The sequence below is a fragment of the Podarcis gaigeae genome (genome assembly GCF_964106915.1).
Source record: "Podarcis gaigeae genome assembly, chromosome: 14".
Taxonomy (NCBI): domain Eukaryota; kingdom Metazoa; phylum Chordata; class Lepidosauria; order Squamata; family Lacertidae; genus Podarcis; species Podarcis gaigeae.
In genome coordinates, this window is record NC_139690.1 from 27,258,420 (window position 1) to 27,286,380 (window position 27,961).

General features: G+C 45.8%; 1 protein-coding gene across 4 annotated transcripts; it reads left to right on the forward strand.

Annotated features, from left to right (window-relative positions):
* On the forward strand, positions 1-27,837 carry PAQR5 (progestin and adipoQ receptor family member 5). Of its 4 annotated transcripts, none has more exons than XM_083713241.1 (9): positions 1-377; positions 11,694-11,869; positions 17,925-18,052; positions 20,513-20,718; positions 21,349-21,475; positions 23,678-23,722; positions 25,079-25,175; positions 25,821-25,962; positions 26,926-27,837. In XM_083713241.1, the coding sequence occupies exons 2-9, from the start codon at positions 11,810-11,812 to the stop codon at positions 27,159-27,161; spliced, it is 1,041 nt and encodes a 346-aa protein (XP_083569367.1). In that variant the 5' UTR covers positions 1-377; positions 11,694-11,809; the 3' UTR covers positions 27,162-27,837. The 4 variants fall into 4 exon arrangements, with proteins under 4 accessions (XP_083569367.1, XP_083569368.1, XP_083569366.1 ...); XM_083713242.1 differs by lacking the exon at positions 1-377 and adding an exon at positions 7,144-7,274; XM_083713240.1 differs by lacking the exon at positions 1-377 and adding an exon at positions 9,732-9,975.
* The last annotated feature ends 124 nt before the right edge of the window (positions 27,838-27,961 follow it).

Genomic DNA, 27,961 nt, shown 5'->3' on the forward strand with positions numbered 1-27,961 from the left:
AAGCTTTGGCTAATTTGCTGGCCTGGGGACTCTTTAACTGAAGGAGCATTTGGGGTGGGGAAACCCCAGCACGCTTAAAAAAAAACAAACCAAGCCAAAAGGCTGTCTCTTTCCTTTAATTGCAAATGCAACCAGAGCAAAGGAGTGGCTTCTGGAAAGAGCTGGTCACATTCTTCAACCTGTGGAGATGGCCTAGCCTGCTGTCAAGCCTCCCTCCTCTGTCTAAGCTAAGAGGTGGGGACTGACTTTCCTTTCCATCCCACAAGAGCATCCCTCTGAAGCTAGAAACCAGAGAAGGAGCAGCAGTAGCAGCAGCAACAACAGAAGCAGCATTGCCTCTCTCTCTCCATGCCTTTGACAGAGCTTGGCTGGCAGAGGTAAGTACTGGACTCTTAAATTTCTAAATTGGGATTATGACCTCCCAAGCTCATTCCTCCTAACCCTAGATTTGTGGGGGTTCAGTAGGGGTCTACTTAGGGTCACCAGATGCAGCGGTGAGGAGGAAGGGGTAGTCTGCAGTTGCCTCCCCCCCCCATCTGCTTCCTGCAGATACTACACTGGAAGCATTGCACAGCTCCTAGGGGTTGAGGTTCCTCCACACACCCCAATAAAATATTTGAGGGGGGCAGCCTCCTCCAGAGTTGATGGGCATTGCCATTCAAATGGTGTGCATGCACTGTGTCTTGTGAACATTTATGCAGGGCTTCCCCCCCTCCCCAAATATTTTATTCAAGTTTATTCACTACCCCTGAGGTAGTGCTTAAAGAACTCAGGGCACAGATTCAGGAATGTGAATCTATATGTGCAGTGGTACCTCGGGTTACAGACGCTTCAGGTTACAGACACTTCAGCTAACAGACTCCACTAACCCAGAAATAGTACCTTGGGTTAAGAACTTTGCTTCAGGATGAGAACAGAAATCGTGCTCCAGCGGCGTGGCGGCAGCGGGAGGCCCCATTAGCTAAAGTGGTGCTTCAGGTTAAGAACAGTTTCAGGTTAAGAACGGACCTCCAGAACGAATTAAGTTCTTAACCTGAGGTACCACTGTAAGGTACCACTGTATAGATGCTTCTGGGGAAATGATGGTGAGTCGGTGGCTGGAGTCACCAACGTTTTGCAGTCTGCCCAGTTTTCAGAAAGGGGTAGGAGACATGGGGCCCAGGTCTTGCCCCTGCTGTGCTGCTCTCTAACAACACCCATATATACCACACCTGCTGAAGTTCCTGTTCAGTCTACACACATGTCGGAGGCCCCTGTTCCCCTATTCTGCTATACTGATGATTCACCTAGTGCCTTCATTATATTGTCACAAAAGTTGGGTGCCTGCCCCTCTCTCTGCCAAGTGGTGGCAAGAGCCCATGGGGTCCCAAGCACACGCACAGGATCCGTGTCCCTTTGGAGACTGTTGTGCTTTAAGAAATAGGGTTTGTTCACCTTCTTACAACTTCAGTCTGCATGGAGGAAGTCCAGAGGCAGCAGCGCAGGCAACCCTCAGGCTGCCTCTCTCCAACATAGATCTCCCCCTCTCCTTCTCCTCCCAAGAAGTACTCCAAACCCCTGCTCAAAACACACGCCGCATCACTTTAGCAACCCTTTAAACCAGGGGCCAGCAAATCTTTTCAGCAGGGGGCTGGTCCACTGTCCCTCAGACCTGGTGGAGGGCTGGACTATATTTTGAAATAAATACAGAACAAATTCCTATGCCCCACAAATAACCCAGAAATGCATTTTAAATAAAAGCACACATTCCACTCATGTAAAAACCCGCTGATTCCCGGACCGTCCACAGGCCAGATTGAGAAGGCGATTGGGCCGCATCCGGCCCGTGGGCCTTAGGTTGCCTACCCATTTTAAACCCCTGTCTCTCTTCACACCTCAGGGCATTGGGGAAGTTTTCTTGCATTGCCTCAATGGGCCTCTGTCGTTCCCTTAGCTTGGCCAAGCTGGTTTGCATAAGCCAGCCCAGGAATCCCCAGTCCGGCACATCTCTGCAGTTTGCGTTTTAATCCGTATCCCACTTAATCAAAATCTTAGCATTTATTCATTCCTAGGGTTTATGGGGGCCCTCCCCTCAATCTATAATGCAATACTTTAGGTGCCAGGCAAAAATGTTCCTCTTCAACCAGGCCTTTGGCCAATTAATATTCTACAGCCTTTTGAATGTTTCTGTGGGAAGGGGAGTTATTGTTTTGCTGTTTTGTTTTAATTATTTACTCCTTTCACCCTGTATTTTATTCTGTGAACCACCCTGAGATCTTACGATGGAGGGTAGTATATAAATATTATTATTATTATTAATAATAATAACAATATTACAGGAAGAACCCTTCTGTAAACTGGGACTACCCCGTATCATACTGCAGTTATACAAATCTATGGCACAACCACAATTGGCATACCAGTCGCCTCAGGATATTGCAGAGTTGGGAAAGGTTCAGAAAAGGGCAACCAAAATGATTGAGGGGAGGAAGCGACTCCCCAATGAAGAAAGGTTGCAGCGTTTGGGGTTTTTTAATTTAGAGAAAAGGCAAGTAAGAGGCGACATGATAGAAGTTTTTAACATAATGCATGGTACAGTAATGAGAAAGTGGAGGCAGAAAAGATTCCCTCCCTCTCCCCTAACACTAGGACTCACAATAAAAAAAATTCCTTCCAGTAGTACCTTAGAGACCAACTAAGTTTGTTATTGGTATGAGCTTTTGTGTGCATGCATGCACACGATTTGATATTGTAAACTCCTTGGGAGTAGAGACCTGTGCTCTGGTATCGTTTAAAGTAGCAAGCATGTTGTTGGTTCTCTGTAAATAATCAAGGACAAGAGAGGCGAAACAGGAAAGAGCGTGTGACAGACTGTTTGGGGGGAGAGGAGAAAGAGGGTCAGCAACAGCAGACAAGAAAAAGAGCAGAGGAGAATGAAAAGGAGAAGCGCCTCAGCATCAGCACCGCTGTCCCTCACCTGGTGCCGCTGTTTCAGACTACAATTGGGGGGGCTGATGGGAATTGTAGTCCTAAACATCCACAGGGTACCAGCTTGGTGAAGGCTGCTCCAGAGTCTCTCAAAACCCTGCTGCGAGTCACCTTAGAATCATAGAATTGTGGAGGTGGAAAGGTCCAAGGGTCATCTAGTCCAACCCCCTGCAGTGGTGATAAGGGCAGATTCAGACATGCAGGACGCCGTTTGATGATGGCTCGACCCTAAGTGTGTGAACTGACTCCACTCAATGGCTCTGTTGAGCCTGAGAATGTTCTTGGTGGTGGTGGATTCTTAAATCACGTAAGTCGCCCTAAACGGACACTCCTCAAGGGACAAGCGTGAAGGTGTGAACCAGCCCTGAGTCTCTTGGGTGTCCAGAACAGAGGCTGAAGGTCCAGCCTGAGTCTCGCTCTCTCTGGCTGGTGGAAATGCAGTTCCTCATTCCTTTGGCATGCCAATCATTGGTGTTGCCTGGGCAAAGAGGGCAGGAACAAAAGTAGCTTTTTATTTTATTTTTGGAAAAAGTTTCAGTCTGCTGTGCTTTAAATGGGCTGTCCGTCTTGTTTTCACTGCATGTTAATTTCGTGCTGTTCTTGTTTTGCAACTTGCGGAATGGTTAAAAAATAAATATTGAGCTGCCTTTTCGCAGCATCTGTAAATTTCCACTTGCTTAGACTAGCCTGGCCAGTTGCTGTAGTATCTGAAGGCTGGTCAGGGAGTTGTGTTCTGTTGTGCCATGCCCCTTCCCCCCAAATCGTGTAAAAGGCGTCGGGGCAAAGCCATCCGTCTGGCACAATACATAGGCATTTTCTCTTGGGTTCCAACTGGAAGACTAGGGTAAAATAGCTCCCTCTCTAAAGAGAGCTGCTGCTGGTGTAGTGGTTAGAGCACCAGACTAGGACCTGGGAGACTCAGGTTCAAATCCCCACCCAGCCATGATTCTCACTAGGTGATCTTGGGGCAGTCACTTACACTATCAGGCAAACCTACCTCAGAGGGTTGTTGTGGGGGTTAAATGAAGACTAGGAGCTTGGAGACCTGGGTTCAAATCCCCCACTTGGCCATGAAGTTCCCTGGGTTACCTTTGCAGCTGGTCACTGCATCTCAGCCTCGCCTACCTCACAGGGCTGTTGTGATGATTTAATGGGGAGGAAGAGACCTATGTATATCACCTTGGAGGTAAGATGCAATATACAAAAAGTACATTCCTTTTTCCCAACAAGAGATACCCATGTTTTTACTACACCCCAAACATTATCTGGTAAGACTGGCCAGTCCGCACCAGACCCAGTCTGTGGGAATTAGGATGCCATTCTTGATAGAACTGATCTGTTCTCCTATACTCCTTGCAATTCCTGGGGGTCTGGATGATGACCCTTTGGGTCCCTCTCAGCTCTACAATTTTATGATACTATGACTGACAGTTTCTTGGGGAAATAACTTAAGGTCAAACCTAGGCAAGCACCTTTTTTATGGTTTTGCAAACTCTTGCAGTTGTCTGGCAGAAAGTTCTGATGCAACCAGAATCTTCTGGGTCTACTAAGACTTGGTTAATCCAGAAAGGAACAAACTGTTTATGGGGCAGCCGAGAGCAACTCATCTCTGGCCTGTTGTTTTCCTGGCTCCTTCTGCCTGTTGAATAATATACCCGAGAGAGAGGATGTTGCTAAATAACCTGCATTATGAAAATTGGGTTTGACTGTATAACGTGGCAGAAGAGACAGCAGTTCTGAGCAATGCAAGCTGGCTAGGAAAGTATGTCTCCATAAAGCGGCCTTCCCCAAACAGGTGCCCTCCAGATGTTTTGGATTTGCAACACCATCGGTCCCAGTCAGCCGATGGAGCTGCAGTTCAAAACATCTGGAAGGCACCAGGTTGGTTTGTTACATCCAAGCATGGATGGAGGGAGAAATTCACAACAGTTTTCCTTGTACAGCAAACCTTTCTGAAACAATGCGTGGACCAAAACACAGCCATCCTTGGAAAGTCACACTTCTCCGAATTTTGCAATGTGGTTTTCCAGCCAAGCCATGTGAGCAGAAGAGTGCATCTCCAAGGATAATGTGTGCATAAAAATGCATGTATTCTACGTGGGCAGCATCATTGGGAAATGGTGATAGGCCTCCAAGAACACATGGCAGATTATGGGATGATATCTTCGTACAAAAACCGAAATGGCATAAAAGTGAAATGTCATTAAACAGACATTTGGTGCTTCTGCTGGGGGGTGGGGTGGGCAGGATTGTTGAATATTGATCTTTGCTTCTCGTATAAATAAGTGAAAACAATAAAATATTTGAGGGGGGGAATGCATATATATCATAAAGATAGCATACCTGAATGCAATATATGTAGGGAAATTGCTTTGCCAAAATGTGGAGATTAGGAGACAGTCATAGGGAAATTCTGGTGCATTTACAAGAGGGCTGAAGAAAAATTCACAGACTGGTGTGGAAAGGGGAGAACTCAGCTTGAGACTGCAAAAACTGAGAAACTGGAGTGGACAGCTTTACTTTGAGGGGCTTAACCCTAGCAGCGCCAGCGGCAGGCCGCGAGGTATACATAGTTCTGTCCTTGAACCACCTTGAAGCAGCCGCACCCTGGGAAGTTGCCACAGAGCTCTTCCTGGTTTCTTTCTTTCCTCCCTGCCCTTCCTCTCTCCTGCCACTCAGCGAGGCATTTGCAACCATCAATGTTTAAACTCCTTAACCAGACTCTCTGCAAACTGCTGCTGGAGAGGACCAAGGACTCAAGGAGTCTTGCCAGAAGCAAATCAGATCGCCTAGGAGTACAGTGTTTTCAGAGGCGTTTGGGAGCCCATCTGGTGGCTTGCAGCATAACTCCAGAGAAGATCTAAGGGGCTGCTTGATTTGCAGAGCTGGATTTACCATCAAGTAAGACATTAACTTGGTGGATTTGGGCAGGTGCCTGGCAGTGGCCGCGATTGGCTGCTCCTTGCTACCTTTCAGGCAGACCTCAGAAACATTCTTGTTTCCGATTGTGTTTAATTGAGGGGGGTAGAGTAAGGCTTAAAATGCCACGAGGTTGGTCTTTTTCCTCATAAAATTGTGAAACTGGAAGGGACTCAAAGGTGCATCTAGTCCAACCCCTCCCCTGCGAGGGTGGTAAGGATGTTACCTATCATTGTCAGCCTTATTTATATATCCCATAAAATCACAGACTGTAGAAATGTAGAGTTGGAATAATAATGATAACAATAATTTATTATTTATACCCCGCCCATCTGGCTGGGTTTCCCCAGCCACTCTGGGTGGCTCCCAGCAGAATATTATTATTAATAATAAGAAAGTGATAAAACATCAAACATTAAAAACTTGCCTAAACAGGGCTGCCTTCAGATGTCTTCTAAAAGTCAGACAGTTCTTCCTCAATATAATGCATTCCTCCCCCCCACCATTATATGCATCTTTATGCATGCTTTACCCAAGCAAGTATATGGTTGCATATATAGGGAGAACTATGCTACAAAATTTGGATAGCCATGAATTTTGAAGGCGTGCGGGGTTTCTATTCTGAAATCATTTTGCAAATCGGGGAACTTTGCCTTTAAATGCAAACTGAATCAAATTCCTACCAGCAGTCAACCTAGATGATGTTCGTCTGCACCAGCCTCTTTGGAATGACCGGGAGTTGTGTGAGATTGCGACTGTTTTTTCCCTGCTTTGCAAACCATTTTGAGCAGCCTTCCCCGCCTTGGCACAGCTGTTTGATGTTGTTTGGTGTTGGCGGGAGTGCAGCTGCCCTTGCTGGAGCTGATGGGGGTCCAGAACATCTGGAAGGGCACCAGGTTGGGGAAGGCTGCCTTTGAGGGTGTGCACAGCAGGGTTTGGTCCGAGGCTGGTTCTCCGCTTGAACAATCTCATCTTTGGTGCCACATGGGGGAAGTCGTAAAAAGTTACTCATTAACATCTCCATTATTTACCCAGAATGTTGAACCTCCTTGCAGGTGCATAACATTCTCCTTTGGGTGGGTGGGGAGGATGGATGCCTGAGCCCTTGCTTTATGCTTGCGGGGAAGGCAGGCAGGCAAGCGGTCCTGTGTCCTGAACGACCTGGCGGAAATATTTAGCATCCAGAAAGGGTGGGGAAGGCGGTGTGCTTCAGCAGTCAGGTGGGGCTTTGTTTCGCTGTGTGTTTTGCAAGATTCACACACTCTCTTGGATACAGGGCGTACGCTGGCATGTTGAGATAAGCCAGGAGGGGGGGACCTGCACAGTCCCAAGCCAAACATGAACACAGTGGCCTGCAGGGATGTCTCTTGCCAGACGCAGCAGGGAAGGTATGTAGCTGTGCCAGACAGCAGCTCCTGCAATTTATCAGGGAAGGGGACAGGAGCCCATCGCGGTGCAAAGAGCCAGACTTTTGCCAGAGTTGGGGTGGGGCAGTAAATTTAAGGAGCGGTGGTGGCTTTGCTCCAGACCTCGGTTGCCTGGCCAGGAAAGGAGTTAAGCCAGGAAAGGAGTTACGGTAATTTATTTCATGAAATTTATACATCGCTGGATTGTAAAAGAAAAAAAGGAAAAAGCAAACTAAAAGGGGGGGGGGGGAGAGAGATAAAGCAAGACAGTATCCACAAGAAAAATTAACATTAAGGATTTAAAACTTTCAGAAAGTTAAAATAACAATAGGCTGAAAATGTGTGGGCTAAACAAGAATGTTTTTAGTAGGTATTGAAGAGAGGACAGTGAAGGCAACTACCTGATATCAATAGGCAGGGAGTTCCAAAGCCTAGGTGCCGCCAGTTGCAGTCTCCTGTTGGTGTGATAGGGGGGTTGTTTCACTCCTTATACAGGCGTCCCACCCCCTTACGTGCGATCGATTCATGTGCGACTGTGTACATGCAGGGCACCGGGAAATAGATAGATAATTTAATTCAAACCTGGGAATGGCAGAAGAGAGCTGGAGAGTCCTTATGGCTTGCAAGGAGACCCTTCCCAGAGCCTGAAGAGGACATCGGTGAGGGCGGAGGAAGCCCTGAAGAGACCTGAGGTGCATCAGAGCTTTGTTTGGGCTGCTTAGCCTCCCCGCCTAATAGCTGATGTCCGGGGTAGCGCAGCAGCATTGGCTGCTTTCCCATATATCCTCCTGCCAGCACCAGAGCTCTAATTCTAGTTATGGATATTTTTGGATACAGCATTTTTGGTTACGGATTGGAGAGAGATCGGCAGAGAGGGCGCTCTCCACTTACACGATTTCCGCTTATGTACGTGGGGGTCCAGAACGCAATCCCCACATAAGTGGGGGGATGCTTATATATCCATCTGATTGCTTCACTCTGCAGAAGAGAGTCTCTTAACAGAGACTATCTCACCAGGAAACCGTGTCTGTGGTGGCTCCTCACAGAACTCTAGCCCAGTGGTTGCCATTAATTTGATTTGAACTGATTTTATAATGAACTGATTTTAGAATGCTGTATTATTTTACTGTTGTTAGCCACTCTGAGCCCGGCTTTGGCTGGGGAGGGCGGGATATAAATTATTATTATTATTATTATTATTATTATTATTATTATTATTATTATTATTATTTTGGGGCTCCCTCCTGGTGGTATATCCAACAGGGTCCATTTTTAATGTCCTTTTTGCACCTAGTAAAGATGTTCCCCTTTCAATGAACCATTTAAGTGGATTTTTTAAATAAAGAAAACCCTCACTCTGTATCTGTATTGGTCTTAAAATTGTTATATATAAAATCATTTCAACAGTCCAAGTTCACGGTGTTGCTATTAGTATATCAGCCCTGAGCAACTTTGGACCAGTTTACCTATGAGATCACCTTACACCCACTTGACCACTAGTGGAACTAGCTCTGTTACACCTGCTATATAATACCTGTTCCGCATTTGTAAGAACTTAATATTTGCTGCAGCACCTACACTTTGGAACTCCCTGCCTGTTGATATCAGATTAGTCATCACTGTCCTGCTAAAAACGCTTTTGTTCAGGCAAGCCGACCCAGACGCTTAGAAAGTCAATGTGAGTTTTAATCTGTTTTTAGTCTAACCTTTTGAAACTCTTCAGTTTAATTAGAGATAATTTTATTGTATCTTTTTCACAAACCGCTTTTAGGATTTATTTCTCTTTTCTTTATTTTACAATCAAGCGGTGTATAACTTGTACGAAATACAATCGTACCTTGGAAGTCGAATGGAATCTGTTCCAGAAGTCCGTTCGACTTCCAAAATGTTCGGAAGCCGAAGCACGGCTTCTGATTGGCTGCAGGAAGTTCCTGCAGCCAATCAGAAGCTGACAAAGCTTTCAGCAGATGTTCAGCTTTCAAAAATAGTTCGCAAACCAGAACAGACACTTCCGGGTTTGCGTCATTCGGGAGCCAAAACGTTCGAGAACTAAGCTGTATGAAAACCAAGGTACGACTGTAATAAAATGAAGAGAACATGTTCTTATCATGCAAATGTTTTGATGTGGGTGTTTTTTTAAGGAAGCAATTATTAAATGAAATAAATATTAATGCTGACCTGCTTTCCTAGCTTGAGGTGGGATTGAGATACACCTTGAACTTGGCTGCCAAAATACTGGCATCTGCTTAGGCTCAGGCTATTCAGGAAATTCTTGACTGGCCACACTTACAAGAAGAGAGGTGGGGTAAATGGGTGCAGGCAGCCATTATAGAAAATGGGGGCAGGAGGAAGTGGGTTAAAAGAAATAAAATAGGTGAAAGATAATAGCAGGCTGAGAAAAGGTGTGGCCAAGTTATGCATTTTGTGGACTCTTCCTGCAGTGAATCAACACCTCCCTTTTTAAATAGTCCGCTTCTGCAAGGAATTTCTCATTGCCTAGGGAGAGTTCAATGCAGACTTCACGGGCTCATCCTGGCTGCCTTTTGGTCACTGCATGTGAGAGAGAAGAGAGACTCGTATTGCCTCTTAGCATCCTGGGGTAGTAGCTTGCCAGGCAGTGAGCTAGAACCAGAGGAATCTATTTCTACAGCAAATCGCAGCTCATGTGCTACAGAAATTCAGGGTAGGTAAGAAGGCTGAGCTAGGTTTCCACTTACGGAAATTTTGGGCAGGCAAGAAGAAGATTGGGGGGTGGGTGGGTATTTTCCACATGCTTTTTACAGCTAGTTCTTGGGAGTCACCATCCAGCCCTCAACATACAGCTTTGATGTCATCTTCTTCTTTAAAAATGGGCTTCCTCTTGAGATGATCCCAGCCAGTCAGGAATCCTGTTGGGAATAGAATGCCACAAAGCCAGCACAGAGCAAGGGCAGTTCTTCCTGCCCTTATTCTGAATAGCCTTTTTTACCCAGTTTTTCTGGCTCTTCTCTAAAAATCAATCTAAGGAGAGGTGGGAAACACATTTTGTACCGGCTGTTTTGATTTGATTGTTTCTGCATCTTGTGCACCTTCCATTCTGCTGCAGTTCATCTTCTACCAAAAAACCCTACTACATTAGTCTGTCTGCTGCGGCGAAATTATGTAACTTCAGCTCCCTTTTCTATTTTTGTCAGAATTCTCTGACATCTGCGCTGTGGCTGAGGGCACATATTTGTATCTCTAAGGAGGCCTGGCTCAGTAATGTCAGGATATACAGTGGTACCTCGGGTTAAGTACTTACCAGTAATTCGTATCGGAGGTCTGTTCTTAACCTGAAACTGTTCTTAACCTGAAGCACCACTTTAGCTAATGGGGGTCTCCTGCTGCTGCCGTGCCGCTGGAGCACGATTTCTGTTCTCATCCTGAAGCAAAGTTCTTAACCTGAGGTAATATTTCTGGGTTAGCGGAGTCTCTAACCTGAAGTGTATGTAACCTGAAGTGTATGTAACCCAAGGTACCACTGTATAGCCCCATCTGAACGCCTCCCACAACATAGGCGAGTGGTGAGAAGTGGAAAAAAAATTGCTTTGAGAAAGGGTGTTTTATTGTTTTCCTTTGTAAATAAGGACTCGGGATTCCCAGGCTCTCACAATCCCAAACGCCTCATTTTGAAGGGGTTATACAGTGAAGGCCTGACATCAATAGGCAGGGAGTTCCAAAGTGTAGGTGACGCCCCACTACAAGTTTAAGTTCTTACAGCTGTGGAAATGGGTATTAGGTGGCACCCATAACAGTGCTTTTTCTGCAGATTGAATTGGCAACCAGTGCAGTTCTCTAAGAACCACACAGAACTGGCAATGACTCTTCTGATATAATATAATAATTTGCTGCGATCTGACCTGACTCTGGACTTGGTACGCTAAAGCCCGTGTCTGTAACTGGATTCTGTTATGTAGGTTGACCTGAAGTTCATAAAAAAAATATTGTATATATAAACGGAATTCTGTGACATGAGAGCATGTGTTTGTAGCTTTCCTTCTGTGTAAAGCCATGCCTTCAGACTGTGAGTGTTCATGGAGCTCCACGGCCTGAATCTAAGCCTGAGGAGAAGCTGCCATGTTCACAGAGGGTCAAAATATGGAGTCCAGAAACTCTCTGGGAGCCTCGGGGGCTTCATGCAGATCGTGTTTGGTACACATTGCAATGTGCTGGTTGGGGAGAGCCACCCAGTAGTTTGAACCCCCTCCTTAAGTAGTAGGGCTGCTGCCACTTGAGATTTCTGCCTGGGGCAGTGACTTTTTGGGGGGGCACCAATCCTAACCCTCGTGGGTTCCTGCACACTTGTTGAGGCCCATCTCTTGATCATTTTCATTCCCATAGCAACCCTCGTGTGCTGTCTCTTTCCTTAAAAAACACCCCCAGGTATCCGTGGCAAGTCTGAACGGAGGCGCCGATGAAGACTTAATCCAACCTGCCTGTCTCTCAGGCGGGAAAGTTCTTCCCAGAGGAAAACTCTCCGCCCAGATCAGCTCGTGACCATGAACACCATCCTGAGTTTGAAGCTTCCCCGGCTGCTCAACACTGACCAGGTTCCCAAAGTGAGTAAAGGGGGTCTTTGCAACATGGGTCTTGTGCAAGGCGAATGCCACCCTGGGTAAGGCAGTGTGGCATAATAGTGTAACTAAGGAACGCGGGTGGCGCTGTGGGTTAAACCACAGAGCCTAGGGATTGCTGATCAGAAGGTCGGTGGTTCAAATCCCCGCGACGGGGTGAGCTCCCGTTGCTCGGTCCCTGCTCCTGCCAACTTGGCAGTTCGAAAGGACGTCAAAGTGCAAGTGGGAAGGTAAACAGCGCTTCCGTGTGCTGCTCTGGTTCGCCAGAAGCAGCTTAGTCATGCTGGCCACATGACCTGGAAGCTCCCTCGGCCAATAAAGCGAGATGAGCGCCACAACCCCAGAGTCGGCCACAACTGGACCTAATGGTCAGGGGTCCCTTTACCTTTACCTTTTTGACCTGGGAGACCAGGGTTCAAAACCCCTCGCTCGGCCCTGAAGTTTGCTGGGTGTGACCTCAGGCCAATCACTACCAGTCTAACTATTATTATGATAGTTTTTTTATTAGCATTGACTGTGATAAGTAATAATTATAATATTATTTGTACCCTTCCCATCTGAACGTGTTGCCCAAGCCACCTACATCACAGGGTTGTTGTGGAGATTAAATGACGAGGGGAAGAACGATGTGTGCCGCTTCAAGCTGCTTGGAGGAAAGGCGGGATGCAAATGAAACAACAACAACAACATCAATTTTATTTATATGCCATCCACCTGACTCGGTTGCCCCAACCACTCTGGGTGGCTTCCAGCAAAGTATAAAACTACAGTAAAGCCTCCAACATTAAAAAATTTCCTATAGAGGGCTACCTTCAGATGTCTTCTAAAAGTCAGAGCGTTGTCTATTTTATTGGTTTTATTTAGAGCATATTCTTCTCACCCTTCCAGGAATTCTGGGAACTGTAGTCAGTTAGGAGTGCTGGGGATTGCAGCTTGCATAGCTGTCAAGTGCCCCTTTTTTGAAGGGACAGTCCCTTATTCCAGCGCCATGTCCCGCTGCTGTCCCTTATTGATGGATGTCCCTTAAATGTCCCTTAAATGATGGAGTGCCTGGAACAGGTGAGGCTGCAGGTCCCCTATTTTCAAGGCTGCTGGTCTGTTATTTTCAAATCTGTAAGTTGACAGCTATGAGCTTGTGATGGGTGAACTACAGTTCCCAGGGTACTTGGGGGTGGGGATATGCTCTAAATGTAGAGGGGGTGTGCAGCTTTAATTTCCATCTTGACTGGCCACATGGTATGAAACCAGGATGGTCTCAATTCTCTTCGCTGTTGCATCATCTTCTTTAAAGAGGGCAAAGCTCCCAGGTAGGGCTTGGAGGAAGCAACCAGCACACCACTAGCAGAGGCAGAGGTGCCCCAACCATGGGGCAAAGTAAAGCAACTGCTACAGGTGCTGGAGAGGAGTGGTGGCAGGCCCCATCCCCAGACTGTCTTTTCTAAGCCCCGTGGCCATCCCCCTCTGAAATATACTCGGAGTTGAGAGTGGATTTCATGCTCTTTATTCATCTCATAGTGGTGAGGAGGAATGGAAGTTCCCTCAGAATGTCTGCTTTATATACATTATTTACACAATGGGCTAATTCTGCGATTCACCTGTAGGCCAATCAGGTTGCGGGTTCACTTCCACCTGGAGCTGGATTGGGTGGCTCCTGTGGACCAATCAGACTGCTGCATTCTGAATCCTATTTTCTAGGACCAATCAGACTTCTGCCTTTTGGATCCTATTCAGTTCAGTACATAACACCCTCTGAGGGCAGGTATATGTTTGCTCCCTGCCTCCCTCCACCTCCCCAACCGGTCTGCTGCCCCCAGGTGTGCTGGAGGATGCTCTTAGCATCTCTAGTATTCGAGTGAGTTTCATCTGACAGTCTGCTCGGCTTCTGTGTGTGGAAAGGCCGGGGGGGGGGTCATGCCATTTTGTCCTTCAATATTTATCCATTTATTTCATCAAATTTATACACTGCTTGATTCTTAAAAAAACAACAAGCAACAACCTCAAAGCAGTTTACAAAATGAAGATAAAGCAATACAATTGTCACCAGGAAGAATTAACGACAAGAATTTAAAACTTTCAAACAGTTAAAATAACAATACGCTAAAAACAAATTTTTAAAGTGCATCAACTTCCTTAAAACCCGGACAGACATGTCTAAACAATAATGTTTCTGGCAGGTGGTGAAAAGAATACAATGGTGACAAGAGTCAAGGGAGTTTCAAAGTGTGGGTGCTGCCTCACTGAAATAACTCATTCTTACAAATGTGGAACGGGTATGACGTAGCACCTGTGAAATGCCAATTCTGTCACCTGAAGCGGCTGAGTGGGCTCCTATGGGGCAAGGCGATATCAACAGTCTTGGGCCAGTTGTGAGAGGAAGGGGACCTTCTGACCATGTTTGAACACATGCTGCGCCCACTGAAGGTCACAGCCCTCACTTGAAGGAAGTGGGGTGGCAGGAAGACTGGGCCAGACCTCTGCTCAAGAATCTGCCCTAAATACTGCCAGAGCAGACCCTCCAAGTGTCCCTTTTTCCAGGGGCAGCCCCAGATTTACAGAAGCCGTCCCAGTTTCTGTTTTGATCCCTGAATGTCCTGCTTTTTCCTTAGGATGCCCCTATTTCATTGGAAAAACATTGGAGGGTATGGAGTTATGTGACCCCCGAGAGGAGATAAGCAACTATTCAGTGGTACCTTGGTTCTCAAACTCAATCCATTCCACGGATCTGTTTGACTCAAAGACCAAGGTGCAGCTTCTGATTGGCTGCAGGTGCTTCCTGTGCTCAAGCGGAAGCTGTGGAAGCCATGTTGGACGTACAACTTCCTAAAAGCGTTCACAAACCAGAACACTTACTTCTGGGTTTGCAGTGTTTGGGAGCCAATCTGTTCAACAACTAAGCCGTTCAGGAACCAAGGTACCACTGTACAACCTTTAGAAGACATCTGAAGGCAGCCCTGTATAGGGAAGATTTTTTAAAATGTTTAATGTTTTATTATGTTTTTATATATGTTGGAAGTCACCCAGAGTGTCTGGGGTAGCCCAGTCAGATGGGTGGGGTATAAATAATACATTCATTCATTCATTCATTCATTCATTCATTCATTCATTTATTTATTTATTTATTTATTTATTTATTTATTTCGGGTGTCCCTTGTTTCATCAGAGAAATGTTGGCACATATGCCAGAGCAGGCTGTTCCAGGGCAGACGGAAACCCTGGTTTGGACATAGGAAGCTGCTTTACATGGAATCAAACCATTGGGTCTATTTGGCTCAACATTGTCTGCACTGACTGGCAGCAGCTCTCCAGTGTTCCAGGCCAGGAGTCTCCCCCAGCCCTACCTGGAGCTGCTGAGGATTGGGGCCCTTCTGCACGTGAGGCAGATGCTCCATGACTAAGATACACCTCTTCCCGTGACTCTGCGTGAACATTAAGTTCCATGAGCCGGTAACTCTCGGAAGAATTTCAACCTCCCAGGACATTTGGAGGCAAACATGAAAGTCACTGCAGTCTACCCAAGCAAGTTTCAGCATGAAGCAAAGTTGGCACTGTAGGCCTTAGGTCCCAGCTAATCCTGGGAGTGGCTTGCTTGTGACAGAAAAGACCTCTTGAGGTGTTGGTCTAGCTAGCCTATTGAACTTGCTTTGCTTATTCATCGCTGGCTGCTAGGCAGGAGAGGGTCACACCCATACAGACTGAATTCTGTCTTCTCCATTTGCATTTGGCGTGGCTTTCTGAACAACACCTTTCTTTTTCTGAGGGTCTCATGAGGGCACACGGCATGCCTACAGACCTGGGTGGCTGCTTCGTAACTGAAAGTAGGGTCTGGAGAGGAATGGACACATCTGTCCTTTTCAATTTTAAGTTGATATTATCCCATTTTTGAATGATGATGACGATACTATAATTCATTTATACCCCGTCCATCTGGCTGAGTTGCCCAAGCCACTCTGGGTGGTTTCCAAAACATAAAAACATGGTAAAACATCAAACATTACTAGAAACAATCTGATCCAACATAAAAGTCACTATAACTTTAAAATAAACAACTTATATCAAACAAAGCAACATTCAACAATCCATCAGAATCTAATAGTAAACAGTAAAATTAAACATCAGCAAATAATAATTAAACAGTTCAACCACAGTAAAGAATTACCAATCTATAATCAATAAAAGTAACAGCGAATCACAATGCATAAAATACCACAAAACATACAAAACCATGTAAAAGGATCAAATTGAGAAACAAAAAAGCACAACTTATAAAACTAATTTTTAAAAATATCCCTGAACTCTCTTCCCAGCTGCTTCTGCTGCTCTTAAAGTCATAGCCTGGGAAAGACTAGGTGGGGAACGGTAGGGGGAACGCCATTGCCTGATGAGGAACAGAAAGTCTCTCTCCCCTCACAAGTTGGCAAACCTCTCTTTTTAAAGCCCATGTAGAAAATGGTGCAGATTTTTGCATGTATTTCCCCTGATCTAATGCATTTTTTTCAAAGTCATTTTCACTAATGTAATGTACACATTTTTTGTAAGCACTTTTCCTCTAATACTTGCTGTTTAAAATATTTTAATGGCTTGTGGACTGCATTGCTACATTTGGATAGCTTGAGACTTTGGAGGAAAGCTACATTTTGGTTCAGGAAGTACAGATGAGTAGGTTGCGATTAAAAATGTGAGCCCAGTAAATGCCACCCAACTGCATGTGGCCCACAAAGTTTTATGCTGCGAACAACATGCCAGCCTTTTCATGTGCCCGGAGACGCTTTGCTGTGTTTTCTTCAACAGAACTAAATGAATCCCTCTCAGAGATTAAGGCCCCCCCCCCCTGAAATCTACAACACTTACCTGTGAATACAACTACAGTGGTCCCTTGGGTTACATACGCTTCGGGTTACATACTCTTCAGGTTACAGACTCCACTAACCCAGAAGTAGTACTTCAGGTTAAGAACTTTGCTTCAGGATGAGAACAGAAATTGTGCTTCAGCGGCAGCAGGAGGCCCCATTAGCTAAAATGGTGCTTCAGGTTAAGAACAGTTTCAGGTTAAGAACGGACCTCCGGAATGAATTAAGTACTTAACCCGAGGTACCACTGTACAGTCTTAATGAGCGATCACGGAGTCCAGCAAACAAACAAACAAAAAACTTTTCTTATAAGTTTTGTTCATAATTGTGGTGGTGGAGACATCTGGTGGACATTTCCGAAGCAAAAACACAGCAGCCAGCTTGAAACACCTGGCCTGCATTTTCTAGGCTCTTTACATCAGTGGTTCCCAAAGAGGGTGGCACCGCCCCCCAGCAGATGCTGGGATTCCCCTGGAGGGTGCGCGTTGTGCGAAGAGGCAAGGGGCGACAGGAAGGCACTGGAGTGTAAATGACAATCAGATTTCAAAAAGCTGGTATGACTGGATCAAGTTTATTTTGTTGAAATTAAACTAGTTTTAAAAAAATGTGCAATGAATTGTTACTGTTTTGACTTTTATTGTGTTCTTATCTTCCTTGAAGGGTTATGCAAACCACTATTCTGAAGAGTGGTTTTTGTGGAGAAGGGTAGGAGTACAGTTTATGGAACCAGGGGTGGGGTGGGGGGTGGGGTGGCCCTCCAAAAGTTTGGGAACCACAGATCTACACTGCCTGTTCACTCTGCATCCAGGGCGCTGGTTACACAAATGTAAGCACCAATCTGGATCTATTCTGTTGTTTCTTACGAAATGCTGCATTTTCATGTGTTTCTACCCAAACCAGCTGTGATCCAAATTGAGACAAAGGATGCCCTGGCTGCAACTTAAGTTGGGAATGGGTGCACAGTCCTAGTTTATGTTCTTTGAAAGCTTTTAAGCAGCCTTCAAGAACCCACAAAAGATTCAAAATTAATCTCCAGAGGTCCTGTTTGCAAAGCAGGCATCACCGTGCCTTTGTCGTTGTTGCTGGAGCTCCCTAGCTCCCTTCTCCCGCTTAGGACTATTGAGGTTGGCTGTGAACTATGCAAGTTGTAGCAAATTTGGCTCATCTCCAGTTTGTTGGCTGTCCTCCTGCAGGTTTTCCGAGAGAAGGGCATTCTTTTTGGGTACCGTCACCCAAGAAGTTCCGCAACAGATTGCATTGTCAGCCTTTTCCAAATGACAAATGAAACTGTGAATATCTGGACGCATTTTCTGCCTGCCTGGTATGTGATGATCTGCCTGTGCACTTGAAATATATAAAAGAAGGAGCTGTGTTCCTTGACAATGGCCTCAAAGGAGCTGTGGGCTTTTGATTTAAGGGGTGGGACGCGGGTGGCGCTGTGGTCTAAACCACAGAGTCTAGGACTTGCTGATCAGAAGGTCGGCGGTTTGAATCCCTGCGACGGGGTGAGCTCCCGTTGTTTGGTCCCTGCTCCTGCCAACCTAGCAGTTCGAAAGCACGTCAAAGTGCAAGTAGATAAATAGGTACCAGTCTGACGGGAAGGTAAATGGTGTTTCTGTGTACTGCTCTGGTTTGCCAGAAGCAGCTTAGTCATGCTGGCCACATGACCCGGAAGCTGTCTGTGGACAAACGCCGGCTCCCTCAGCCTATATAGAGCAAGATGAGTGCACAACCCCAGAGTTGTCCACAACTGGACGTAATGGTCAGGGGTACTTTTACCTTTACCTTTATCATTTCATAAACTCATAGAATCATAGGATTGTAGAGTTGGAAGGGACCCTGAGGTTCATCTAGTAGTCCAGGGGCCGGCAAACTTTTTCAGCAGGGGGCTGGTCCACTGCCCCTCAGACCTTGTGGGGGGCCGGACTATATTTTGAAAAATAATATGAACGAATTCCTATGCCCCACAAATAACCCAGAGATGCATTTGAAATAAAAGCACACATTCTACTCATGTAAAAACATGCTGATTCCTGGACCGTTCGCGGGCCGGACTGAGAAGGCGATTGGGCCGGATCCAGCCCCTGGGTCTTACTTTGCCTCCCCATGATCTAGTCCAATCCCCTGCAGTGCAGGAATCACAGCTTAAAGAATCCCTGATAGACGGGCCTCTAACCTTTGTTTAAAAACAAACCACCACCTTCCAAGGGGCTCCGTTCCACTGTCAAAGAGCTCTTACCGTTCAGAAGGTTCTTAATGTATAGTTGGATTCTCTTGTAATTTTAATCCATCACTTTGGGTCCTGCCCTCTGGAGCCGCAGAAAACAAGCTCGCTCCATCTTCCATGGAACAGCCCTGCAGATATTTGGAGATAGCTATCATTTCTCAGGGTTCATCCACACTTCCTTTTGTGCCGTACTAGGCACAGGTCTGGGATTTCCAGGTCAGTCTCTGAGCGGGGTTCACCCCCCCCCTTTCCCCCAGAGATCCCATGTTTTACTGCTGAATCGGAGACCCCATGAACTTTGCTCAGTGGTAAAACATGGGTTTTCCTGGGGAAGGCAGCGGAAGAAAAAAACCTGCTTGGACACAGATTTGGAAATCTCGGACCTGTGTCTAGAAACGCAGGACAGAATGCAGCAGCCCCCCCCCCCCCGATCAAGTAAATCAATACAAATGATTAACTAATTGAAGTTCCGCACCCCACAACATGAAGCCTGCCCCCCACAACATACGCCCATGTGGATGAGCTCTTAGAAAGGTACCTGCAGTGGCATCTCTCTGGGCCAGTCTGGATGACAAAACCTCCTAATTATGGATAAAGTGCATAAAGAAAAGTTGCTTTCTCTCTTTCATAGCACTGGAACTTGTGGACACGCTATGAAGCTGAATGTAGGAAGATTCAGGCAGAGGAAAAAAAGAAAGGTTGTCCCCATGCAGCACAGAATTAAACTATGGAACTCTCTCCCACTGCAGGCAATGATGGCCACAAACCTAGATGCCTTTAAAAGAGGATTGGACAAAGTCACAGAGGAGAGGGCTATTGAAGCTGCTATCCATGATGGCTATGCTTTGCTGCCACAGTTGTTGGCAGCGATGCTTCGGAATGCCAGTTGCTGGAAACCAAAAGGAAGGGAGAGGGCTCTTGTGCTCAAATCCTGCTTGTGGGCCTTACATTGGGGCATCTGGTTGGCCAGTATCATGCTGGGCTAGATGGGCTACTGGCCTGACCCAGCAGGGCTCTTCTTACATTCTGGTTAAGCTCACCCCATGCTCTAAACGCCTCCGTGCACATCTACTCACTTGCAAACAATAAGGCCACCACGTTCTCTCTGCAGCAGCTGCCAAAGCGCCAAGAATTACTCAAGGAGCAACAGCCAGCCGCTGGGGGGTGGGGTGGGATTAGCATCATGGCCTCAGGTAACCTCAATGAATGGGCTTGCTTGGGATGGGCACACGCACCCTGCAATGACAGCTGTCACTTAAACAGAAAGGAAGGGGAATGAATACATTACCGGAGGTTCCAGCCTCCCTCCAGGAATATTACAGGTGGCATTGATTGAATGTGTGGGAGTTACTTAGCAGCTCAATATCTTAACCTTGAAGTTGCCTGGAAAGCAAGATCCTGCTTTCTGGTTTCCCACAGGCATTTGGGTGACCATTGGGAGAACAGAATGCTGGACTAGATGGGCCCTTGGCCTGATCCAGCAGTTTCTTCTTATCTTCTTAAGGTAAGCTACAAGACTGTTGCTGCTAGCTGATTGGCTTTTCTGCTTTCTAGGTACTTCCTATGGAAGCTTTTGGCCTTAGTCTACGCCTTGGATGTCTGGAGGGATTCGTACACCTGGCCCTTTCTGGCTTACATGGTCACCTGCTGCATCTACCCGCTGACGTCCAGCATCGCTCACACATTCAGCACCATGTCCAGCAGGGCCAGGCACACCTGCTACTTCTTTGATTACGGTGCCCTCGCCCTGTACAGCTTAGGTGAGGGTGCGATCCAATATATCGGAGCCTTGACTTGAGTTGTGCCACTTTTGCAGCAGGAAGATTATTGCATTACCGCAGCATTTTGCCGCCAAGAAAATGTGTTGTTCCCCGCAGAGGGCACCGCAGCTGTGGCTCCGAGTGCTGCGGGGAATGTGGTTGCCTGAGCGTCATAGGAACAGAGGAAGCGACCTTGTAAGGAATCAAAGCAATCCGGGCTTGTCCACACTTAGAAAGCACGGGGCCGAATGGCTTCCTTTTTGCCCCGCTCCTTCCCCAGGGAAAAGCCATTCTTTGGTGCTAAGTCGATTGCTTCGATTGAGCTCTAAAGAGTGGGTTTTCCTGGAGGAAAGCAGCGGGACAAGAAGAAGTGAGGGCAAGCCATTAGTCCATATAGCTCAGGACTGTCTACACTGACTGGCAGCAGCTCTTTAATGTTTCAGGCTGGGGTCTCTCCTGGAAATGCTGCCAGGAATTGAACCTGGGACTTTTTAGTTTGTGAGTGGTCCCATTTTGGTTAGAAAATGATTGTCATGCGCCACACAAGTTTAGCATTGGGGGGAAGCAGTGAGGTGTCCGTGGAAACGCAGGTTGTCTGATAGAGTTGTGGGGTCTGCTTTATCCCTTTAGGCTCCGCCATTGCTTATTCCGCCTACGTTTTTCCCGAAGAATGGATTGGCAGCACATTCCACCATTATTACGTCTCCACTGCTGTGCTCAACACAGTCGTGGGCACTAGCCTCTCCTGCTATTCCAGGTATTAACGGCTTCCTCTTTGAATGCAGCTGGGAGTGTGCCATCCTAGGTTGGGGAGAATAATATTTATTCTGGAATTGAGCCAATTACAGTGGTACCTCAGGTTAAGTACTTAATTCATTCCGGAGGTTTGTTCTTAACCTGAAACTGTTCTTAAACTGAAGACCACTTTAGCTAATGGGACCTCCTGCTGCTGCTGCGCCGCCAGAACACAATTCCTGTTCTCATCCTGAAGCAAAGTTCTTAACCCGAGGTACTATTTCTGGGTTAGCGGAGTCTGTAACCTGAAGCGTATGTAACCTGAAGCGTATGTAACCCAAGGTACCACTGTACACTAGAAAGCAGCCCCCCCCCCGAAATATATACGGTATTCATTTTCTATTTCAATAGCACTATAAATATCAGACCACAATTCCGATCAGCCCCAGCCAGCAACCTTTGCCAACCTGGTGCCCTCTAGATGGCATTGGCCTCCCATCATCCCTGACAGGCTGGAGACCAACAGCATCTGGAGGTGTCATGTTAGCTAACTCTTACGTAGATGGTGATTTCCTGTATAACGCAAGGAAATAAATATAGGGCCCCCACCTCAAGCGATTTTGTGATATGTGAGTAGTGAGGGAAGATGGTACCTGAATAAATTCATCACTCTGGGCTGGACCTGATGCTGCCTCTCCCTGATCCACCTCAAGGGAATGACAATAAGCCTCTCCCCACATTGTCTAGTGTGCCCACCACATCTCTGATGCGCCCGGTTGAGGGTGATGAGATAGCACTCAAACACAGGGAGGGAGGGAGATCTCGGCCTGTCAGAGGTGGTGAGCATACTGAGTCGGGTGATGCTTTGTTAAGATGTTAAGATTGGATCAGGGAGAAGCACTGATATATACTCATAAGTGATGAGGCTGATTTGCAGGTGGTTGGAATATATCAGCCTTTCTCAACCTTGGGTCCCCAGATGTTCTTGGCCTACAACTCCCATTATCCCTGACCACTGGTCCTGTGAGCTAGGGATCATGGGAGTTGTAGGCCAAAAACCTCTGGGGACCCAAGGTTGAGAACCACTGGAATAGATGATGCTTTGGGTCCCTTGCAACTCTCCAATTCTATTATTTTAATTAGGGGGAGTGTACCTTTTTTTTTTAGGGACGCGCATTAATTAAAACTTTTACATCACAGACTACCTGGGAAGTATCACTTTTAGGGGAAACTATTGTTGCGGGTGGCACTGTGGGTTAAACCACAGAGCCTAGAGCTTGCTGATCGGAAGGTCGGTGGTTCGAATCCCCGCGATGGGGTGAGCTCCCATTGCTCGGTCCCTGCTCCTGCCAACCTAGCAGTTCGAAAGCATGTCAAAGTGCAAGTAGATAAATAGGTACCGCTCTGGCGGGAAGGTAAACGGCGTTTCCGTGCGCTGCTCTGGTTCACCGGAGGCGGATTAGTCATGCTGGCCACATGACCCGGAAGCTGTACGCCGGCTCCCTCAGCCAATAAAGCGAGATGAGTGCCGCAACCCCAGAGTCGTCCGCGACTGGACCTAATGGTCAGGGGTCCCTTTACCTTAGCTTTTTTTAAAAGGAAAAAGTCAATACTTGTGGACATTGTCTGCATAATCAGAACATTAAAGCCAACTAGATGGCTTTAAAAGGGGATTAGACCCATTCATGCATGGGGTGCCAACTTGGATAAAATATTGGAGGGGGGAGGTAAGCCCCACCCTGCATAATTGATCACATGACATAGTGCACTCCCCCCATTTGAATGGCAATGTTAATCAACTTTTTGAGGGCCTGATCCTCTCAAATATTTTATTGGGACCTGAGCCTATAGAGGTTGGCTCCTATGTTCATGGAGGAGAAAGCTGTTGATGGCTATTAGCTGCAATAACTATGCCTCCACAGCTGGAGGCAGCAATGCTTCTGAATACCAGTTGCTGGAAACCGCAGGAGGGGAGAGAGCTCTTGTGCTCAGATCCTGTCACTGGGCTTCCTACTGAAGCATCTGGTTGGCCACTGTGAGAACAGGATGCTGGACAAGGTGGGTCATTGGCCGGATCCGGCAGACTCTCCTTATGTTCTTATTCAAAGCACTGAGTTAGGCTAGACTGGCAATAAGATACATGCCATTTATACAAGCATGTCCAAGTATTTATTTCTGCATCCAAGCATTTTTCTCATGCAAACTTACTGTGTGTAACCAACAGGCTCGGCCTTCCCTATTTCCATTATAACAGTGGCGGCATAGAAAGGTAACATGGGCCCCTCTCAATTGAGGTGTAGATTGGAAAGCAGGCAGGAGACACTAACAACCAAAACAGTGATTCCACCTAATTGACGACACTTGGTGGCTAATAGTCAATATGTCACCCATGTCAATACGGACTCTGAATTGGGAACAAATCAGTCTACTTCCAATACTAACCCAAGTGCCTAATCAGTGATCACAGCGGTGGTGGTGACAGCTAATATCAGCAGCTGCTTAAAGGTGCAAATGGATAATAAGACATTGATAATGATACATTTCTGAAGGCTTCCTTTAGTCCAAGGGTCAGCTGGCTTTGCTACATCCTCTTGGCATGTACTTTTCATTTCAATTTTCACTTTCTTTGCCCACATCCTGCTGGTGATGCTCTGTCCCGTGTTTTCCATGCATTCTGCCAAACAGATGACCTAAATCAGGATGAAGAGGCCTTGGATTGATGGTTCAAAATTCAGGCTTCATAAAGCAAGTTCCAAGCTTCCATTATAGAGAACAGTGAAGTGAGGATTTTTCTTAGGCTACATGACTTTTGGCCCACCCTCAGTGAGGGGTGGTTTGGATACATCCTGTAATGTAACATGTTTGGGCAATTCATCAGTTGGGAAACTGCTCACAGGTTCCGTGATATGGCAAAACTGAAGTGGATGTAGGGTTCTTGCACAATAAACCCACTTTTCCTTTTTTTAAAAAAAACAACCATAATTTTTTTGGCTAAGAAAAGTGACAGGAGACCACGCTAGAAAGTGTGGTAGAACGGCAACATCATATAACTTCCGTGCAATCAGATCAGAATTAACGTTAGATTAACAGTGTTTTTGTATACCCTCCACACAAATTTTATAGAAAAGAAATCTGGGCGACGGCTCAACAAATGGGTCATCTGTAAGAGCTCAGTGTAAAATGAAAACAACCAACCGCGCCCACCAATAATTAAAATTATTTATTTGAGTTCCAAGTATTTTCTTTGGCCTCTTGTGCTTTGATTCTTCCCTTCTTTATAAGCTTGAATCAGTTGAGTTGAACTAAGGTTTCCTAACCACCTGAGTGGAAAAAGTCATTGGGGCTGTGCACAGTATGGATTGGTCTGTGCCTAGGCAATGCGGGCATAGCTTTAGCAATTTGGTGCCAAGGCAATGCCATTCTGCCCCCAAAGCATGCAGGTCTTGATGGGATACACATCTAAGTATAAGTAAATTGCAGAAATTCCCTCTGTCATGTGAGGATGTGGAGAGCTTTGATAAGAATGGGAGACAAAGCCAAGACCCATGCCTTATACACTCTGTGTTCTGCAAACCAGACCTATGCACTGTGCTCGTTCATATATATGTTTTCAAAATTTATTCAGGTTCAATGAAATGGAGCAGCCAAAGTTCAGCAAAACAATTCGCACATTCGCCTTTGCTCATCCTTATGTGTTCGACAGCATCCCTCTCTTCTACAGGGTATGTATGGCTTTAAGAATAGTTTCCCTCAGTCTGCTGTGTTTTTATACATAACACAATGCATGGCTGCTGAAGGGTGGTTCTAGGCTGCCACCCTTTCCTGCAAATAAGGGGGCTTCCTCATTATTTCCCATTTAATCTGAATTTGTCCTTTCCATGGAGAATCTGATCAGAAAACGAGTTAAGAAGCACACATACAGAAACAGTAAATCCAGATTATAAGAATAAAAATATGGGGTGACCTTTCAGAGAGAATGATATTATGTGGGTGCTGAGAACGACTTCCATGCATGAACAGTCAGCACTAAATCCACAATAAGCTGCTGTGCCCCAATCCCTATTAAATTCAGTGGGGTTTACATTGTGAGTAGACAAATATAGATTTGTGATTATGCTGGAACTTCTAGACTTTCCTACAGTGTCTGGAGGGAGGGTACCATGCTGGCTAAACATAACTCGGCTAAACAAGGAGCTTTTATTGGCCTTCCACAACTTGGTGTTCTCCAGATGTTTTGGACTACAATTCCCACCAGCCCCTGCACCTTATGGCTCTAATGGCAGGGACTGAAGAGAGCTGTAGTCCAAAGAGCCTGGAGGAAACCAGGTTGAGGAAGGTTATCTTATGCTTTCTTTTCTATGCTACAGCTGTACTTATGCGCTGCAAGAAGTTGCACGGAGAGTGTAATTCCAATCCACCTCAAGCACACTGTCTTTGCCTGCCTTACCTGTTTCCTTTTTGCGACACACCTGCCGGAGCGGCTGGCCCCTGGAGTCTTTGACTACATAGGTGAGGACAACAAGGGGCTGCTCTCCCTCTTGCAGGCCCTGCTGAAATGAATGGGGTGGGTGGATTCCAGCAGATATTGGCAACTGATAACATAAAGGTGGCTGTTTTAATCAGCTGTTGTGGCCACACCTGAGAAAGGGAATAACAGCTGCAAGGAATTGAGAACACCTCTGTTGGAGGAGGGCAACTTGTTCTGGATTCAGAGAAACAAAGGAACCACTTCAAAGTCATTAGGATGCTTGGCTTATATCTCCCATCCACGGGAAAGTGCAAAACCCCAGAGTTGGGCAGCAAGACACTTTGTATAATAATCCTAATTATTACAGAACAACCACCACCAGTAGCACAATGCATTGTTAAATCTATTACCTGCCCTTCGGCAGTAGGGCATGTTACAACAATTTAAAATTCAGTAATAACAACTGTCAAAACAAATTGCAGTCACAGGAATGAGTCATACCCTCCAACATTTCTCTGATGAAAACAGGGATGTCACATTCCATAATGATCTTTCCAAAACACATCTTTTTGGGTTGCCCCAGCCGCTCTGGGTGGCTTCCAACATATATAACAACATAATAAAACATTAAACATGGAAACAACTCCCCTATACAAGGCTGCCTTCAGACGGTTTGGGGGTTGGACAACTCCATACCCGCCAACATTTCTCCAATGAAAATAGGGGCATCCTAAGGAAAAGTGGGACATTCTGGGATCGAATCAGAAACCAGGACTTCTGTAAATTGGGGATATGTCTGGAAAATAGGGATACTTGGGAGGATCTGCTGCAATTCACATTAACACTGCATGCATCTGATGAAGTAGCCTGTAGTAGCCCACAAAAGCTTATTCCATAATAAACTTCGAGAGACCATAAGACTCCTTGTTGATTTTACTGCAAGGGAGGGATTGTGCCCCCCCCTATGGAAATACTGAGTGTTGTATTCTTTTGATCTCTCACAGGGCACAGTCACCAGCTCTTCCACATCTGTGGGATCATTGGGACCCACTTCCAAATGGAAGCCCTTCTGGCTGACATGGCCAACCGCCGTGAGTGGCTACTGGCTCCATCCTTCTCTCAAACCTTTGGGTCCCTTGCAGCTGCCATCATTGTCAATCTGATCATCATTGCTGCTTTCTCAACGACGCTCTATTCCATGCCAAAATTCTGCAGGAAGGGAAGCAAGCACAAGGACTAACACCTGTTGAAATCAAAATGAAATGAAATGAAATTGCAGTTAACAGTAGCAGTACAACACAAATTAGAAACTACTTCAAATGAGGCTTGGTGAATATTATTTGAGAAGTGACTTAAATGATTCTTTTTTTTATTATGAATATGATTTTGTATTGTGGTTTTTCTACAACTTGAGCTGGAATACTTAACCAATTTGGGACGTAGCTTTTCATTTGTTGATCCTGATTGACCATTTAGAATACCAAGCTGCAATTCTGAGGACTCTGTGAGAACTCTAACTAACTTCAGCCACTTAAGTTTGTGTCAGATTATTATTTTTAAAACAGTGATTGCAATTTAACTTGATGTGCCAGTTTACACTGATAACATAGAAATGTTGGCCACCTCTCATGCCAAAGCAGCCACAGTGGCCTTTTAACATAATTCCATGTGTTTTTATGCTTTATTTGAAATTTCAAGCACATGTAACATTTCTATCACAAAATACTAATGTAAATACCTTTCTAATTCAGAAACTTGCAATGAAATAATATGAGGTTTCTTTGAAATTATATATATTAAGAAGTTTATATTTTTGTAAATAGCCTCTGCTGAGGTATCACACAAGCACTTTTTGGTAACAGTAAATGAAGCTATTGTGGAATAAATGCCCTTTTGAAAGGTACATTCAACTTGCACCCAAAGATTTTGCTCTTTATTTTAAAGCATCCTTTACCAAGCTAGTACAGACGAAACATTTAGAGGGTTCTAGATCAGCAAAGTTGAGAGCTCACTTTAAGCTCCCGATTGTCCCTGTGCAGC